The sequence below is a fragment of the Plectropomus leopardus genome, chromosome 7, assembly GCF_008729295.1.
Source record: "Plectropomus leopardus isolate mb chromosome 7, YSFRI_Pleo_2.0, whole genome shotgun sequence".
Classification (NCBI taxonomy): Eukaryota; Metazoa; Chordata; class Actinopteri; order Perciformes; family Serranidae; genus Plectropomus; species Plectropomus leopardus.
Window position 1 is genome coordinate 2,568,655 of NC_056469.1, and position 19,037 is coordinate 2,587,691.

The 19,037-nt window shown below is 38.9% G+C and overlaps 1 protein-coding gene across 1 annotated transcript in view; it reads right to left on the bottom strand.

The window, feature by feature from the left end:
• The window catches only part of grik2 (glutamate receptor, ionotropic, kainate 2), a 342,742-nt gene that overhangs the window by 126,102 nt on the left and 197,603 nt on the right, over window positions 1–19,037 (bottom strand). Inside the window, exon 7 of the mRNA XM_042489444.1 lies at window positions 4,386–4,529. Within this exon, the coding sequence (XP_042345378.1) occupies window positions 4,386–4,529 (144 nt within the window). The remainder of the gene's footprint in view (window positions 1–4,385; window positions 4,530–19,037) is intronic.

Sequence of the window (19,037 nt, forward strand, 5' to 3'; positions counted from 1 at the left end):
GACTTTAAGTATATCATCAGTCTGTTTTTATTATCCTTTTTTAAGATACCAGTGCCTCTGGGGGTTGTTAATGGTTCTTTGGGCTTTTGGTCTTGTTTTTAATCAAATAGATATGACTAAAATTAGTTTAATATCATCAGTTTTAAAATGACACATGAAGAAAAATAGAAGTGTTATTAGCCTTAAAAAGAATGGTCAGTCTGCCTGTATTTGTCTGCAGATTTATTAATTGCCTCAGACTTGACTTGATGATGAATATTATAATGAAATGACTTGTCTTTGTGGCATCTGACACAGAGTGGCTAAAGAAAACATGAGTAACTGCATCAGGACTGGTTGCTTGTGTGCCCAGTTTTCAGGGTTTATTTTAGATTTACAAAACCTTTGACAGCTTTTATTTAATGAATGGCTGAGTTTCTTTGTGTCGTGTACCCAGAATTACTAAAATATTTTTCTCTACAGAAAACTTTTTTTTCCCTCCCTGTATACAGAAAAAGATCATTTGCAACTCGAAAGGAAACACAACACAAAAGCTACCTTTGGACAGAACCAGTTAAAAAGCTTGAACATCAAGTGAAGAATAGTATTTTATCACAGGCACAGAATGACCTCAACTTTAGAGGGCCTGACTTATTTTGAACAAGTTACAGTTCAGTTCTCTATGCGGACTTTTTGTTTTCTGTTCCAAACAGCAAAGCACCAATTCTTGAGCACACACCAGCTCAGTGACCCTGTGGTTCAACTGCTGGAAACTGGGAGGCTTTCAGGGAGGTTTTGGTCAAGCTAAAGGCTGGAAACAAGAGGTACTGAGGGTGAGAGCTAATACAAAGGACTGCACTTCAGCCGGCAAAAGGAGTTCTGAAACTGGGGTCAAGAAGTCCACAAAGGTGTTTTAAAGTGACCCCAGTAAAAAAAAGAATATTCTGTATTTAAGGAGGCTTTTGCTTTAGGGACTCGGGCCTGGTTCCAAGAATACTTGACCACAAAGTCCAGTTTGTTTGAATGGTGTGAAAGCTGTGCCCTATAACAGTACATCAGTCTGTGCCTGAGTCCACTAGAAAAGGTGATCTCAAGTTTGTATTTACTCAGGAACACTTCACATCATGTGTAAAAACCAGATGTACCAAAACATGAGAGTAAAATGCTGTTTAAAGAAGTATTTCACTGAAAAAAAAAGAGTCCTCACATAAAACTAGGTTGTCCCTGCAGTAGAAAGATGGAAATACTTTTGACATTTGGTGCCACATGACCAGAGAAAACAGAGACTGAAGGACTGTGGTGTTGGCTTTTGCTCAAAAGGTTGAAAATCTAAAACAACCACAATGTATTGGACTCCCACTGATGGGTGACATAATGCGACCTAGTCCGTTTGACACTATGGCTGGACTCAATGGCAAGTTGCCAGATGTCATGTTACAGTTAAACAGTGAGCTGAAATATGATTACAAAAACATTTGAGATTAGAAATATGAAATGTAGTAAAATAATCTTGTTTTATATTTGATCAGCGCTGCTTACTTTTAGCATTTAATCCCCGTTTTTCCAACCTCCATTTTCACTGTGCAGGAAGCATTATGACGCCCACTTCCTGTTTACAAACTCACTATTATGTGGAATGAAGCATTAAAATTAGTCTCTGAAAAAAATGTAGGTGAGAAATGAGCAGTGCAGTAACAGGATCTTGATTAATATTTGATATGCGCTGCCTAGTTTTATTGTTTGATCGGATTTCTGTCCAAGTGCAAGAGACAAATAGAGTGGCAGGTGTGTCTTTTATACTGGAAGTAGCAGGGTTGATGGCAGGTTGGCAGGCGAAACAAAAATGAAAAATACAGCCTGTAGTTCACGCAACAGCCCAAAGAGCCAGCTAAACTCCACCAATGAGAAGAAGGGATATTCAGGCACTGGTTAGATGGGCTGAAGTTCACCTTAGGTTGTCTACACATATTACACACATTGTATTCATACTAAGCTGGTTGAAAATCAGCAAAGTATCCCTTTTAGGGGAGTGGCGGTTAGGGAGTAGATTCGTGAAGGTAATCCTCAGTCTTCTTTGAAATCTGAATATGCTTGCAGCAGCCACTAATTTCAGACTCTGAACCGCACAGCCATGGGAGGTAAAATAGGAGGGCAAGTGAAAGGGACGTTGCTGATATTGTCTCCAACATATAAACTAGAAGGTATATCCACTCCACTCCATCGTAAAGGCTTGGGATTCTTGCAAGTCGGTGCTTGTTTCTACACTGTAATGTTTAATTATACTGTCATGTAGGTGATGACTCAAGTGTACTCTGGTATGGAGAAATATGCTGCCTTCCCTTGCTCCTTGGAAATATCGTAGAGCACATCAAAGTCGTAATTACGAGTGTAAAATTAGGAAATTTCGATTATACCTAAGTTGTCTAGTTGAGACATTTGTGTGACATTTCAGGGCAGCAGAAATGGTAAAAAACATGGAAACACTGTCCAAAATTGATGGTAAAAAATAGATATATTTTGTTATTTTGTTCCTAGTAGCTATAATTTACTTTCAGTAGTTGCCCATTTTAATATATGCATCTATTAGCTGAAGCAGGCAAGCAAACATTTAACGGTAAAGCATGCCAGGTGAGTAAACTAACATTGGTAACAACGTTTACTTAGCTAGCTCACAATAACGTAACAGCATTGATGAGGTAATTTCAAAAATCATCTAAATGTTTAACTGTCCCTTATTATACACCTTGCATTCCTTAGTATTAGTAGATGAAGAGTCCATTAAGCAGTTCTGGAAAAAAAAAAAAAAACAGGACCAAACCACTGACTGAAATACAGCCCATCTTCTTCCATGTTGTTCCCACTTTATGACCTCAAAGCACATGCACACAACAAAGTCGAAGAACAACTTCCCAACTCGGAAACTATGACCTTCAGACATCACATGAATGCAGCATTACTACTGTGAAAGCTGAGCACCGGAGGGAGTTAGGAAGGATCGTGAGGTAGAAAAAGTGGCATTAATAAAAAAGACATGGGGTCGACAAAATCAGAATCTGAGAGGCATGATTGATGCAAATATTCAGAACAATGTGACTATTATGTTTTTGTTTTTTCTTGTGAACATTTGGATTGTTTTTGGCCTATAACAGTCAAGAACCATCCTCTGTGGACCATCAATATGCATATCAATTTTCATTATAATCTTGACAGATGTCATTCTATTTCATTCATTTTTCTCTCTTCTTTTGGTGTTGCACCCTGTCTTACTGTATTTTTTGTTGTTTGTTTTTTACACGTATACTTCCATGCTTGGTACTCTCCATTCAGCTCAATCACCAGAATAAATGTTGGCATTACACATTCCTTTCAGGTATTTTACATTTGTATGTTTCATATAATAAATGCGTAGCAAATCTGTAGAAAATGTGTGTTTCAGTTTTCAATCTTATGTCTTATCAACACTGTGGTTTAAAGGGTTAAGTTTAGACAATGTAAAAAATAAACATAACTTGGTTAGGGTTATTAAAACCTCGTGCTTTGGCTTTGACAACCTACAAATGTAATAACATCCATGGTTTGCACAAATGTTCAATGCCATTTGATTGTGGCGAATGGACTAATAAATTGCTAGTAACCAGTGAAAGACCAAGGCCTCAAGATTATTTTTGCCGGTTTTAAGAATGATCTTAAATAAATCAAATTCGACTAAATGATCTGATTTTGTCTTAAAGTTCTCAACTAACCATTTAGAAAGGAGCTAAAATATCTTCTACATACTGGCATTCCCTGTGTGGCTTCAAATCTTGAAGTCAAGGACAAAATCAGCCCAAAAGCAGCAGGTTGAGAGATAGGTCTGGTGGAAAAAAAATGTGATTTGATGGAAAACTGTGATCTTGATATAAATATACCCACATGTATGTGGTCCTGTTTGCACACAAACCCTAATTATTTGTAGCCTTCTCATGATCTCTGCAAACTAACGGGGGATGGAGAATTAGAGAGCCCTAAATATAGGCTGTCTAATACCCGGCCTTTCCACACACAGAGAGCTCTGGATTAACTGTCCCAGCTTCACAAATGCAACAAACTGTGGAGCAATTACCAAAAATGTAGATAATGTGTTGTTGTTTCTGCATCAGTGATTAGAGCTGAAATTCAGAGAGTGGGCTCAAGATGGCTGCCCTTCTCCAGGGAGTACATATGTACACCCGCTGAATAAAATATTTCCATATAAATAAATACAAGGATAAATAATTTCTATTTATTCATATTCCCTTTCTTGACTGCCTCTGCCTGATTTGCATTCCGTGTGTGTCGGCTTTCCTGAGAGTATGTGTTCTGTGTGTGGAGGTGCCTTGTATGTTGAGGAGGAAGACAGAATGGGGAGCAGGTAGAGCAGCATCTACCTCTTTGATGAGGGCCATGAAGCGGTTCCCGAAGCGCCAGGGCTTGTGTCGGTTGCACTGTAATGAGCTGACAGTGATCTGCTGAGACTGCTGCACAGCCACGGCCACCACGTGCACGGCATCGTACATCAGCGCGGCGTCCGTCTGCAAGGCGAGACAGAGGGGGGGAGAAACAGAGCGTCATTAAAATGGAATGCAGCACACAACAGATGAGCGCGCAGTGGCGGCGTGGATCTTTTCAGAATCAGAGAAATATCAATATCATGATGGCAGAATCAAAGGCTCACTTTGAAACTCAGCTGCACGGCTCTGCGGAGTATCAGTTACTGAGTGTCAGATTTATAATGTGTGATCATGAAGAGAGAAAAAAAGTGAAAAATAAAGGAAAAAGAGAGTAAATGTATGCACACTGTATAATAAATTCACTTGGGTGGAGCATTGAAATGCATTTGCCAAAGGCTAAAATATAAATTGAGCATATTTATGTATATTATTGATTTTATTACATTGAAAGTGAAGATCAAAATGGTGCATTAATCTGCTGTTCATACATACACGTTACAAAGGCATAACACACGGAAAAAAAATGCAAGCAAGCACATGAAGAAACATTTGTGAAGGTGCAAACAGTTGCACCTTCACAAATATTGAGCAAAAAATAGGATTTTCAAAAATAAAATAATGATAAATAATTTACTCTCACTTGAGAAATATTACATGGTCACTATGAGGTAGTAGTCAAAATGTTTTTTTATTTCCTGTAAACATATAGGGGAAATATTTGCAAATGACAGAGCCCCTGAAATAAATCATAGTATTACAGCTACTACTGGTACCACTGATGCCAGTACTGCCAGTACTGCCAGTGCTGCCAGTGATTATTTTTGAAGTATTTTTGAAGCAAGCTTAAAAACAACAGTTGACCTAAGTGTAAAAATGAAAATGAAAGGTGCAGAAATAGTAGTAAAAAGGCACAATATCAGCAATAAATGAGAATAGAAAAAACACAAGGCAATATCATACTTGCACAAGTCTAAACAGAAAGAATAAAACTTGTACACTCGATGCATTACTTCTATTTTTTTGTCTATCTTAAATTGAATTGCCTTCGACTGATTGGTTACTTTCCCCGCCAACTGTGTTCCTTGTTGCCATATATCTTTTTCATTTTTTAAAATTTTCTAAATTTTATGTGTGTTATTAAAATACTGTAACAACCAAGAGCTACCAAGGGCCATTAAAAAAATATGCACGTCTTGAATTTTGTCTTAAAAGTGTCAATAGAGGGAGAACATTTGATGAGAACCTAGAGGCTGTTTCCAAAGCTTTGGATCTCCCTTTGCCTCTAGATTCAAATGTGGAATCTACTAATAGTTCAAATCATAATAATAAAAGTATGATCTAACACAGGGTGCTTTTTTAGTGTTTGTTTCAGTGTACATTAGAAAATACAGTTTATTCCATGGTTATTGTAGTAAATGAGTATTGGTCAATGATTTTTTTACAGATCTATAGTACACTGTTAACCTCCTTAATTCTAAACCCACAGTCCTTTATGCTTTAAGGTGCCTTAATGATAAGAGTGTACAACCAACATGCCATATACTTCTAGCAATCTGTAAACTCTCATAGTATTTTGGAAAAAGCTTAATCTTCATCATGTGTATTCAGCAAACCTGAGGACATGAGATTAAATAGCGCTACAGAGTGGACTTTTCTAGTTGCAGCTCTAATTTACAGAAAAAAGGGTGGCAGCCAACTCTGAAAAGCCTTTCAGAAACACTTAATGCATGGAGAAATATGCATATAAAGTACAGTAAAATATGTGCACAGTATATTGAGTGTAATAATACTGAGGAACCAAAGGGTCACGGTGGGATCTTTTTTAATGACTCCTGCATTAATTACGGTTTTATTTTTTTAGCATTAAAAGTATAAAAGAGTTTTGGAAAAATTCCCACCATGAAGATTTAAGTGGCTCGGTACAGTTAGCTCACATGATGTTTGATAGATTTTGGTCTGTGATGCTGAATGCACAAACAAAGCTCTATTTTGAGGATTAAGGTGGAAATTAATAAATGCCAACAGAAGAAATGAAGACACTTGGTGACACCAGGAGCAGAGTGACAGTGAATTGACAAGCAGTTTTTTTCTGCATTTGAATGAACCCATTGAAACCTGGATCGACACCACTTTTCTTTTGCTGCGTTCAGAGGCCTTCACAAGTATTTAAAACCTTGGAACCCTGAGCAATTAGTTTGCTTTCTTTTGAAAAACAGAGAAAAGGGCAATGGGCAACTTAGTAAATTGCTGGAAATTAGTAGATTTGAAAAATCGGGGGGGTGGGGGGGTTGTATAAAGCCAGGAGAAAATACCAAAAATAATTTCAACAATTGTATAACATTTCCTATGTTTTGTTTTGTTTTTGTTTTTATGTTTGTTTTTTGTTATTTCTCCCTCATTTTTAGGGAATTTTCTTGTACTTTTTTCCCAATTTTCATTCCATTCTTTCATCTTTCATTCATTTCTTTCATTCATTTCTTCTTTAGTTATTCATTGCCTTCTTCCGATGTTTTTGAAAGAAATCAAGCCAATATGCTCAAGTTTAAATGGTTTTAAGTTCTTTCTTTAAACAGCAACAAAAGACTGTTCAAGCAAATGAAAAACAAACAAAAGGATCTCAAGCTGGATATGAGTGATGCAAGAATTCTCTCTCTCTCGCTCTCTCTCTCCCTCTCCCTGTCTAAATAAATATATAAATATATATATGATAAAGTCTTGACGGCAAACAGTCAGTGGAAACAGAGGAGTGTCGCTGAAGCTATCAGAGAATTGCCAGTCATCCACGCTTCATGAAAGAAGCCTATAATTCTGCAGTTCTTCAAAAAAAATCTAATTAGTGTTTGTCTCGCTTGATTGAAAAGCAATCAAAACAGCTCTCCACAGTTGTTGCATGGAAATCGTGCCCTAAGGTGCTTGGGAAAGCATTGTCCTTCAGGAAAAAAAAATCACTCCCAAACCTGTCATTTTCTCCCATTTGAGCCCTGATTGAGCATCGGAAGGCTGCAGCTTAAGATGCCGGTTTGGCTGTAATAGCACGGCGAAGACACTCCAATGGCTTTTCAACACTCGCAAATGTGTGCACGCGTGCCTGCGTGTGTGTGTATGTGTATCTGGATACATATGTATGATGTCCAGAGATGTTTCAAAATCAATCACAGTCAATAAGCTTGCCTCCTAGAAATTCAGCCTGGTTTCAGTATGTGCCCGCAGGAGTGTGAGGTATTAATAATCTGTGTTAGAAGAAGGTGTTGAAGCAAAGGGAGTGTGAATTTATTGCAGTGTGGGTGTCACCTGGAGGCTGTTAAGTCTGCGTGTTGGGGGTTATGCTGCATCGTTTTGCAGATACGGGTGTCAGCCGGCAGTGATAGGATGGATTTGACCCACTTTGACTGACTGCATAGTTATTTTAGAGCTAACCAATGTTAAACTGGTTGTACAATTGGTCATGCTACATGTCAGACTGTCAAGTATTGTGTGTGCAAGTGCAGATGCTGGTGTATGGACAATGCAGGAGAACAGGCACCACCAAGATCAGGGGGGTTTAAGCCTCAAGAATAGTCACAAAAATTTATAGAAATCCAGCGATTGAATATGTACAAAAGTGATACTCAATTTAAGGCCCGAGGGCCGAAACTGGAGCAATAGGGTGCCATTTGGCCCGCAGCCATTTTCTAATTCACAATAAAAATAAAGTGAGTCAAACAGAATTGTTTTTTATACTTTTAGTACACAGCAGGTGCCAGAGTGCATAAAAGAGCATCAAAATAGAGCTTGTTTATCAAAAAAAGGGCCAGTGGGGAATCTCCCAAGCCCCCTGACAGAAGTCCTAGCTAAGACACTAATGTCCTAAAATCCTAGAAAATTCTGGGAACGTCCTTAAATACTAGAAATGTTGCAAAATCCTAGAAAAATCTTAAAATCCTACAAACGTCTAAAAATCTGAGACATGTCCTGAAAGCCTGGAAATGTCCAAAAACCGTAGAAATGTCCCCAAATCCTAAAAACATCCTTAAATCCTCAAAATGTTATGAAATCCTAAAAACATGATGAAATACTCAAAATGTCAAAAAAAAATCCTAAAAACATTCTAAAATCCAAGACACATGTATGGGGCTGCTGTGAGTGGCTCCTGGTCTCCTGACATTTTGCAGACGTGGCCTCTGAGCACAGCAGGTTATACCTGATGTTCGATGTAGATCATCTTGGGGATTGTACAAGAGGAAAGCTAATGTTAAAATGTGTCCAAAATGAAGATAATTCATCATCTGGAAAGTAGGAATGAACTTTTAATGGAAATATTCTTGTTTTATTTTTATGTTTTTGGGATATAAGGGGAGAATGTGGCTTCAGTTACGCTTAAGTAAAGGTCATCAACTTTCCACAATGGAAATGATACAGACTCTGGAGAGCAGGAATGTGCGTGATTAATTTCATGGAAACCTGCTCTTAAGTTTTTGATGTTTTTCAGGTACAAGGTGACATTTTAGCCTGATAATGGTAGTGCTTGATATCGGTACATTTGACCTTTAAGGTAATGATCAAAATATCCAAGTGCCAAGTAAAGTTGAACTTCCTAAGTCAAACAATACTTGCATTCAGGGATTTTGTACCCAGATCTAGAAAAATATAGCTACTGTGTTTTTGTTTTTTGTTTTTTTTATTTTGGCAGCCAGTTCTTGAAATGGCCCACTACTACAGCAGCTACAACACATACTGTGTGTGGTGTGGTGTAGTTGAGCGTGGTATAATTGGTGAAGTTGGCAGTTCAGTATGTCGAGATGCCACCAAATAAGTGGTGGCTTTTTATGCAAATGAATGCTTTCATTCACATTATGGGTAACATAAAGTAGAAAAAAATGTATCAAATTGAGTATTCTACTGGTATCTGCATCAATTTAAATATGCTGGCATTGGTACTTCTATCATAGTATCTTAAATATTACCCAGCCCCAAGGAAAGGTCAAAGTCAAAAAAAAAAAGGTCAGAATCATTAAAAATCTTCTGGGAACCATTAATATCTAAATAAAATCTCATGAAAATTGTTGAAAAGCTGAATTAGTTGGCAGACTTTTATCAGTATATCATTCAAACTACAAGGAAAGAAAACACCAACACCTGCAATGTCTTAATGTCTCTATTTTTCATCCAACTTCCCTTGTTTGTGGTATTTCTAGGCCAATTCAATTCACTGAAACCTAAATCTTTAAAAAATACTTTGGGTTTCACATAAATCATTTCATTAATAAAATGGCTAAATAATTAAACAGCTGGGTACTGCAGTTTAGCAAATGTTACTTTAAATGGAGTAAATAGTGCATTTCATGGGGACTATATTCACTGATGTGTTTTTAATAGTTTTCAGATGACAATTGGGCAATAAGATAAATCAGTCTTTGGATACACACGTATTAGCGATTGAAGAATACATTCATGGTTTGGGTCTGCACATAGGATTTGTTGACAAGTAAAAAAAAACCCAAAAAAATCCTTCATTAGCTAATAGCTGCATGTCATAGTATAGGCGGGTTCTTGTCATCGCTTTTGATTATTATCACAGCACATAAAAACATACATCATAAGAACACGGTGTAGAAAACAGTGTGATGGTGCTAAGCATGGTGATTGAATACCCAACCATCAGTTGCTGCACCTTATTAAAACTATAGGTGTGGGATGACCGCTAGCTCAACTGGTAGAGTGTGTGCCTCACACGGCTGAGGCTTCTGCAACAGCCCGGGTTCGAGTCTGGCCTGTGGCCCTTTGCTGCTGTCATTCCCCCTTCTCTCTCCCACCTTTCCTGTCCATCTTAAGCTGTCAATAAAGACTAAAATGTGTGTTTACATATGACGTGCTCCTGATACTGTTTTGACAGTGGCACAAAATTTCAAAATAAAGGCGCATCTGAAAGAGGATATGGATTGATGTTTACACTTGCTCATTTAATCAATAATCAGTTGCAGACTGATGGATCGTTACACGCCTAAAAACATCTGCAGGTTCATGTGTTAGAAATCATGACCTATGCTGTTATTCTGGTGAGGACAGTCTGTGATATAAGTCTTCACAAACACACCTTAGCTGAACTTTGTGTGTTTGGGTGGGAAAGAGTTCAGTATGACTGCTAGCATCATGGCACCCAGTCTTTCTCTCAGTGCTGAGGGCAGGAGCTGCAGCTCTGTGATGTTCACACCGCCATCCATTCTCTCCACTATAAACCGCACAGGCCCACAGGGACCTCATAATAGCAATGTGACACCCTGTCAATCACAGCACTGATCCTTCCAACAGGAGAAGTCAGCGGGATTTGTTGGGTAGAAGAAGTAAAACTCGTATTCTCGCCCAGATGGCTGGGACTTGGCTGATGTCGCCTCAGTTCGTGATAAACCGACAAAGAGATTCCAGCTGAAGCATTTCAGTCAATACAGTGTCAAAGTTAAGAAAGTATTTCATGAATTAAATATGCTCTTAATTAAAATAAGCAGCCAAATGAATTCAGTTGTGTGCGGGAGTGAGTAAAGATGAGTGGAGGCTTGCTGGAGGAGTTCTGGCAGCAGAGGTTTTTGTGCCTCTCTGCTTCTCCCCAGTGCGAGCCTCACAAGTACCCGTCAGGCAGACTCGCAAATGATTTAGCAACACCGGCACTTCACTCTATAAACATCTCATTAAAATCAATTATGTCACTCCTGAATGAAATTAAAGCTAAATGCTTTAAAAGCTGCTTTTCCCTTGTGTCAGCCAATATGAGCATTACCCCTGACGCTGTCTATTTTTCCACCTCATTGTTGCCTCCTCTCCCTCGCTCTCTCTGTCTCTCCTGCTAATCTCACAGAGGGAGAGAGATTCAACTGTTCATCAACACTTTTATGAACCGCTAAAATGCCCAGGCCTGACTTTGTGGCTGCAAAGGTCCCCCGACCCTCCTCCCCCCAACCCCAACCCACCCCCACACTAACCAACTAGCTTATCAACATTGCCATGGAAACAAAGTGGCAAGAAATAGCTTTTCACCAGAGTGGGGCTAGGGGGGTTATCGTTTCCTGGCGCTGGTTTGCAGAGTTCTCTTTGCAAATGCACTCTGCAAAGAGCAGAGCCGGGTACACAAGAAAACCAACTAACTCAAGATTTAAGCTTCACAACCACGTTCTGAGCACTGAGAAAATATCAACACTGAGAATTTAAACAAGACACCGTCTGTATTCTCAGTATTCACTACCTCTTTGATTGCCATGCTGGATTATACGCCACAAAAGAACAATACACATGAAAGGAGAAGCATCTAAAGCAACACCATGGCATGCTTAAACTCTCATGAGATGCTATGGCTAATGATTCATTTTAGTACAATTCAGATTTTAACAGTCAGCAATCTTTCTTTGAACCATGACCACAGTCAAACCTGAACCACATGAATATTATGATAAATATAATATCAAAGGTCCCCTTACCATAACAAACATGGTTTTTCCTGCATATTAATTATAGTTAAAATTTCAAAAATGTGTACTATCCTCTTGCTCAGAGGCAAAAACACTCTCTCCCCTCTTTCCACAATCTGACGTTATATACAGAACAGCAAGGTAGCATAACTGCATGATATTCCCAACTTGAACAGGCAGCATAAATGCAGCTATTAAGAGTAAGAAAGTCAGTGTAGAGTGGAAGGGATGAGAGTTGGAAACAGACGATCATCCATAAGAAGATACTTTTCTTTAACTAGTCAGGCATTTAGCATTCGATATAGCAAAGATTATTTTGGTAGTCAGGGTAGATCTTTATTATATTGGTAGTGACCCTATAACAAGTGGCTTATATAGTCTGACATCTATTTCCAGTATAAACAATACTGACCAATATGTTGACCCAACTCTTGTGGACACAGTGATGAAATGAATTGCTGCCCATTTTTGTCAGAATTGTATCAGTGATATTGCATGTGACAGATGTTCAAACAAAAGGAACAAACAGACAGAGGTCAACCCTAGCCCTTCTTAGAATCTTGCCATGGGGGACAGTGATGGATTTATTTTGAAGTTCTTCTCAGAGAGCAGGACACAAGGCCAATAGCCGGTTTCCACTGTCTAGGTTAGTAATAGCAGAAAAAAAGGTGGGGAAAGGGGATTGGCGAGGAGGCATTTTTATGGCTGATTCCTAAAGCGGTAAAGGGTGGCGGCTGCAGCTGGAGCTCTGCTGGTCACGCAGAAAGCTGTGGTCACGCTGCTCTGGCTCTTTTGATTGAAACATAAACACCTTGAGAGATGAGGGTGCACTCGGGAACAAGCCGGGGAAAGTAGGTATAGGAGGAGTGTGTGTGTGTGTGTGTGTGGGAGGGAGGTTTAACACTAGGCCGACAGCCCAAAGCAGTTCAGTACCCTCCCCCCCTCCTCTGTGGCTACTTGGAGCCCCTCCTCCCTGCTACTTGAAGGGATTAAAAATTGAGCATGTTTTGTACTCTTTTGGAATCTCTCAGAGGCCTTAGTCATGACTAGGTCACTCACTGCCATCAGCTATTCTTGCTATTCTCAGCACTGTACTCACAAGCTGCACTGATATGTCATAAATTATTTTATTCAGAGAGTACAGGCATATTCTCTGGTGTCGGGAGGGACAGAGAAGCTAAAAATTTGTCAGTTGCCTATTCATATCTCCACATGCATCCGGATTTAAGGACTGAAACGCTGAGCTTGGAGATAGTACCGTATGCGTCATTTCAACTGAAAATAACCCTCATTCACCAGCTAATAACTGAGACAGGCATGCAGACTGATACTTGGCCTCGTTCAGTACCAGACTGTTGGACAGCTCCATGGGCTGAGATGAACTCTAATTAATTTACCACCAGATTACTAAAACAACTCCGTTTCAATTAAATCAGGCTTTATCTCTTCAATTCAAACATCCACAGCATTATGTATCCAAAATAAATTTGTAATTCAGTTTTTTTCTCATAGAAAAAAGGACACGATAGCCATTTTTACACAGCCTGTTCAAAGCAGTAATGTTGCATAGTCATGCCGCCTCACAGTTCTTTATAAAAGGCACTATCATGGAGTGAAGGAACAGAGGTGTCTCGCCTTTTAGCCAGCAGTGGAGGTTATAACAATGCCAAAATGGTGTCTGTATAAACAGGACAGCCAACAAGACGGTCATGAGAGTGACAGTTGTGATGTTTTGACAGAGTGTTATACGTGCAACCCACCGTGGGAGACAAAAACAGCTATTAGTGTTAGTGGCTAACTTAAAGAAGAGGAACACTGATCAGAAATGTCTATAAATTGGGAAAAGAATCAAAATGGGGAGCTCCTCAACCTGCCATATAACAGAGATGGTAAATGACTGTTATTGCCATGTGATGCCACTGTTAGATTTTTAGAGAGCGCTGCCGGCACATATATTATATGTCACACCTAAAGTAGAGTCTGTTGTGCTAAATGCCACACGTGACGTGACGTGACGTGACGTGACGTGACGTGACGTGACGTGACACGACGTGATGTGACGTGACCTGACGTGACACGACGTAATCACTTGAGTGATCATAACTTGGAGTTATTGAGATGTTATAAGTTGATTTACACTTAAGAGTTATCCCTACATAGGCCAGCACTGCACAGCGGCCTCAATAGCAACAGATTCATGAATCTATTTTTACTTCAAGATGAAGTAAAATAAATAAATGGAACTGAAATAAACACACAGACTTAACTCCCAAATCATCAGTGTTTAATATACGACATGACTGAACCTCTGCACTTCACAGTGAACAATCATCACTACAGCTCAGTTTTAAGAGCAACTTAACATCCTTCTTTAGGTGGAATTCACCACCTTTACATATTCAAAATGAGGATTCAAATCTACAGCGTGTCCCCTCTTCCCACCTTACCCCTGACAATCACGGAAACTAACCCCTCATACAACCAGTATGTTACTATTGTTACTTATGTAACTTCTCAACTTTTATCTGATTTGTTTTTAAACTACAACTGCACATGGAAGTTATAAATGTGACTACAGTTCTGAGAATACAAAGTGATCCGTAAAGTTAGCCCCAGTATAATGTATAAGCAGACAAACACGCATAGATATAGGATGCAATGGCAGCCTCCAGCATCTATGCTCCAAAACAACAAAAAAAACATAGTGCCCATATTTATAGAAAGTCTGATTATTTTAAAAAAAATATATAATATATATATTTGAAAATTGGGGTGAAAAAACTGGTGTTGAAATGCTCCACATATTTTGCCTGCTACTGCATATATCTACCCTAAAAAAGAACTTTTTACAGCAAATATCTGATGTGAATTCAAACACTGTTTGTTAGGTATTTTAGATGAACAATAGAAGGAGTGTGGAAGTCGTGAGGAATTTCACAGCTAAGGTGTAAAGATTCATAGTTCCAAAATAACAGAACTCTCACTTCTTTAATTAAAAACACCTACATGAGCAAAAGATGCAATATGTATAAAAGTGCTGTAAGGCTTTTACAGTACAGCCTGCAGGTCAGAGTTTAATGGTCCTGTTAGACTGAGTGAAAAAGACTAATGCATTCAATCAAAATCAACCATACGACTGCCTTTTCTGCTATTTTTAGTCAACAGCTTTTATGGCGTCAGTGCAGAAAATGTGCAGTGACATCTGTTATGCTTACAGGTCATTACCGTCGAGTTTTGTACTGTTTTATACTACAGATAAGTGGTCCAAAACATCTCCTGTGCTTTTACATGACTGACATGACAACATCTCAGTCAGAAATGACATCTCAGAAATTCTATCTGTAGGTACTCATTTAACAAGAATGTGTGTCTTACAGTTGTCTGTGTGAAATTTTGTCATAATTAGTTTTGTCTGTCTTAGTTTGGTCACAGTGACCTTGACCTTTGATCATCAAAATCTGATCAGTTCATTGTTGAGTCTGAGTGGATGTTGGTGTCAAAATTAAAGAGATTCCCTCACACTTTTCTATAGATATTGCGTTTACATGAATGAAACTGAGGGAGTCACCATGACCTTGACATTCTACCTATGACCACCAAAATCTATTTGCTTAATTGTTAAGTACATTTGGACATTTATGCCAAATTTGAAGGTTCAAGGCGTTCGGGGATATCATGGTCATGAGAATGGGACAGACGGGCAACCCAAAAACAGCTATCGCCGACATGAAGGCATATCAGCAAAAAGGGTAAGGGTTATTAAGTCTGTTCATCAAATCTGTTAGCTTTTTAGCTTTCAAGATTTGAAAAGAAAACAAAAAACAACCTGAAAGCTTGGCTTGGAAAGCAGAAACTGCAGTTTTTATTGGCAGCCTGATTGGAGGGATGTTTGATGTACACAGGGTGCAGCTTGGTCACTTTTCAGTTCCAGAGTCTTTACGCACAAAGTCCATTGTTGCTGGAGCAGATTTAGTCTCTGGAGCCCTGAAATTCACTTCTAAATGTAAAACTTATTTTCATAATGCTTTCAATTTGTGTCTGACTGAAAACGATTTGTGTTTGTAGTGATTGAGAATGAGATACTGTTTTCATGCAGTTCAATTCCCTATATGGTTGTTCTCATTTTGTTGAGCCGACTGAATGTGTATGAAATTTGATCACAGCAAACACTTTGTTGACCATCATGCATTACCATTATGCTGAGTTGCAGGTAAAATCAGAATTTAAGGATTACAACACGAACAGACAAAATCAACAAACTACAAGTGAACAACAGCACGTGAGATCAGCTTTACTGACATTTAAAATAAGTGATGATGGAGAAAGTTTGAGGCAACTAAAGGTCGTCATATTGAAGTACAGCAAAAACGCATCTGTTATCTGATTTTAACGATCTGCAAAATGTGTATTTTTGCCTGTAAAACAAAGGAAAGAACAAAATGACTCAACTCAAATATGAATGTGGCTGCTGAAGAAGAAACCACTCTCTGCTTCTGAAATGTTTTCAGTAGACAAACAGATGGAACCTGATACAGCTGGATGCTCTGTACATCCATCATGACTCTCAGTTATGGAAATTGTGACTGAAGGCCTTGCTAATTTTTCACTGGCCACCTTAATTGTGAAGATTTAGGGAACACAGAGTCAAATTAAACATTGTGGTGAGCAAAACAAGACTCCTAAAGCTTTCCAAATAAGTTTATCACTTCACAGGCCTTTTTCAGTCCAGCCCAGGGTAAATTAGCTCCCTTGAAGAGGGATCGCTACGCAGTTGCTCTTCCTGAGTTTTCTTCCATTTTTAACTGTTACAGGGTTTTTTGGGGTGGAGTTTTTCCTTTGTCACTGTGAGGGTCCAAAAATAGACTGATGTCATATGCTGTAAAGCCCTCTGAGACAAGTTGTGATGTGTGGGCTTTATTAATGGAACAGACTTGACTTGCCTTGGATTAGCTATTGTAGCTAACTGCATGAGGACCTACTGATGGCGCAACTTCCTGGCTAACCAAATTACAGTAGCTGCCCATTCACAGTGTGTGAGACTGTTTAGAAACAAATTACAAAAGATCGCTGCATCCTAGCCAACATTTGTATGTAGGTAGTAAGTGGGCTTTAACATAGGCCCCCACCAAAGTGGATCCCAGATCAGATGCTTATTTTGTGCCTATGCCCACTTGGTACCCACGTAGCCCTGACATAAGCTTCGTGGGCCCATTCAGATAAACCCACTCCTGCAGGCAACTGGCATGGGGCCCACAGTGTCCCGGGGATGTCATTTTTCTGTAGGCCAACCCCGAGGCTAACATCGCCCTGGTTCCCTTGCCAAAAAAAGCCTATGGGATTTTTACATCGGATTTTCGATTATTGCAGAAAATAAGTGTTTATGATGCTTACATGTTTTGTTCAGCAAGATAATCTTCACAAATGAACAGCACTTTAATGATTTTTGGAACCTAAAAGCAATCATCACAAGTAAAAAGCTATCGCTATGCTAAACTATGGTCACGTTGCCACCGCAATGAGGCTACCAGGCTGTAAAGCTGTATTCTGCATAGTGAGGCGTGATGACGATCTAAAGTCTCATTTAGCCATTTGTCAGCAACAATCGTTTTTAAGACACTTAAAAAATTCAATGTTTGAGAGTGGGGTTTTATTTATACTTTATGTCGTCGAACACTATGTGAAGGTCTACTCTGCTTGTGTTAACCACCGACCTTATTCAAGGCTTCTAACCAAAAACCCATTCAAAAATCTGTTGACTTTGGGACAAGGGAACCTGAGGTGCGTAAATGATGATTAATTTCTGGGTTTAAGGACTCGTTTTTGGATTCTCTATTACAGAACCTGTGGGAAGTTCCATAGGGCCCGTTTTTCAGCCAATTCACAGCCCACACGGGCCCCAAAAACAACATTGACTGGGTTTTGGATCCTAAATGGAACCAACTGCCTGAGTCATATCAGTAAATCTACGCAAGGTTGACCTCCATGCTATGCAAAGATGTTATTTTTTTATTTTCCCCTTTGCTTGCACTGAATGCATGTAAATAGGAGGTGGACATTTGCCAATGTTAATTCATTTAATTTATGTGTGACTGTGCCCTGACAGAGAAAAGAGTAACCTCCAAGACATTTCTCCTTGTCTTATCTCATTTTGGAGTGATTTCATCTTTGAAAGGCAATGCAGATACTATTTATAGCACAAAGAGGTCACTTTCCTTTTAAGGAGCTTGCTTTTCTCAGAGTTCACAGTTTTCTGTTTGATTTGTTCTTTTTTTTTCTTTATTTGAATTGCACATCAGTGATAATGATTTCTATGTCAGCTCTTACTGCCAGTGCTGCTGTTAAGGCTTCACAGTGAAGTCTCTTCATGGTCAGTACCAGACTGCCACACAGCTCCAGGAGCTGAAATAAACTCTAATAAACCTACAAGATTAATAAAACAACATCGTTTCGATGATATAATGCCTTGTTTCTTTCATTCAAGCACCATTTTAATTCCACAACATTATGTATTCAAATAGATTTGTGACTAGATTATTTTCTGATTGCAAAGAAGACATACACCGGCAATGTTTCACGTGACACTACAGATTTTTCCACTTTATAAGTAATCAAAGCCCCATGTACAATTTAAGCACCATCAGACCATCATCAATGTGAGAATTAACCCTTTATACTGCAGTCCCTCGGCACTCACTCGACTGAATCAAACAATGAGCAACCACAGCTCACATGCACAATCAGCACCATGTTGACAGAGCTGCTCACATGCTGTAAAATCATTATTTTCCTCATTTTAACCGCAGCAACACACACAAATCATTCCAGGAGTCCCGAGACGCAAATGTGTGATTTGTGATATTGGCCATATATAAATACAACTGACTTGATTTTAATTGCAGAATAATCTACAGTTATACGAAAGACCAGCTGGAGGGCTTGTTGTCAATAACAAACTTTTAAAGCTCACTTTTAAAGCTCACTTTAAAAAGCCAGTGAAATCATCAAAAGACCCCGTCCCCAAAGGTAAAGCCAACAGACTTACAGGGAGACTGAGATTGTCAATCTTAATAAGACATTATTTTTGCTTTAAATACTTAAGCGTGAAAAAGCATGTTATATGTCATTGTTAACTGCTAAAAAAATGCAAAATAAA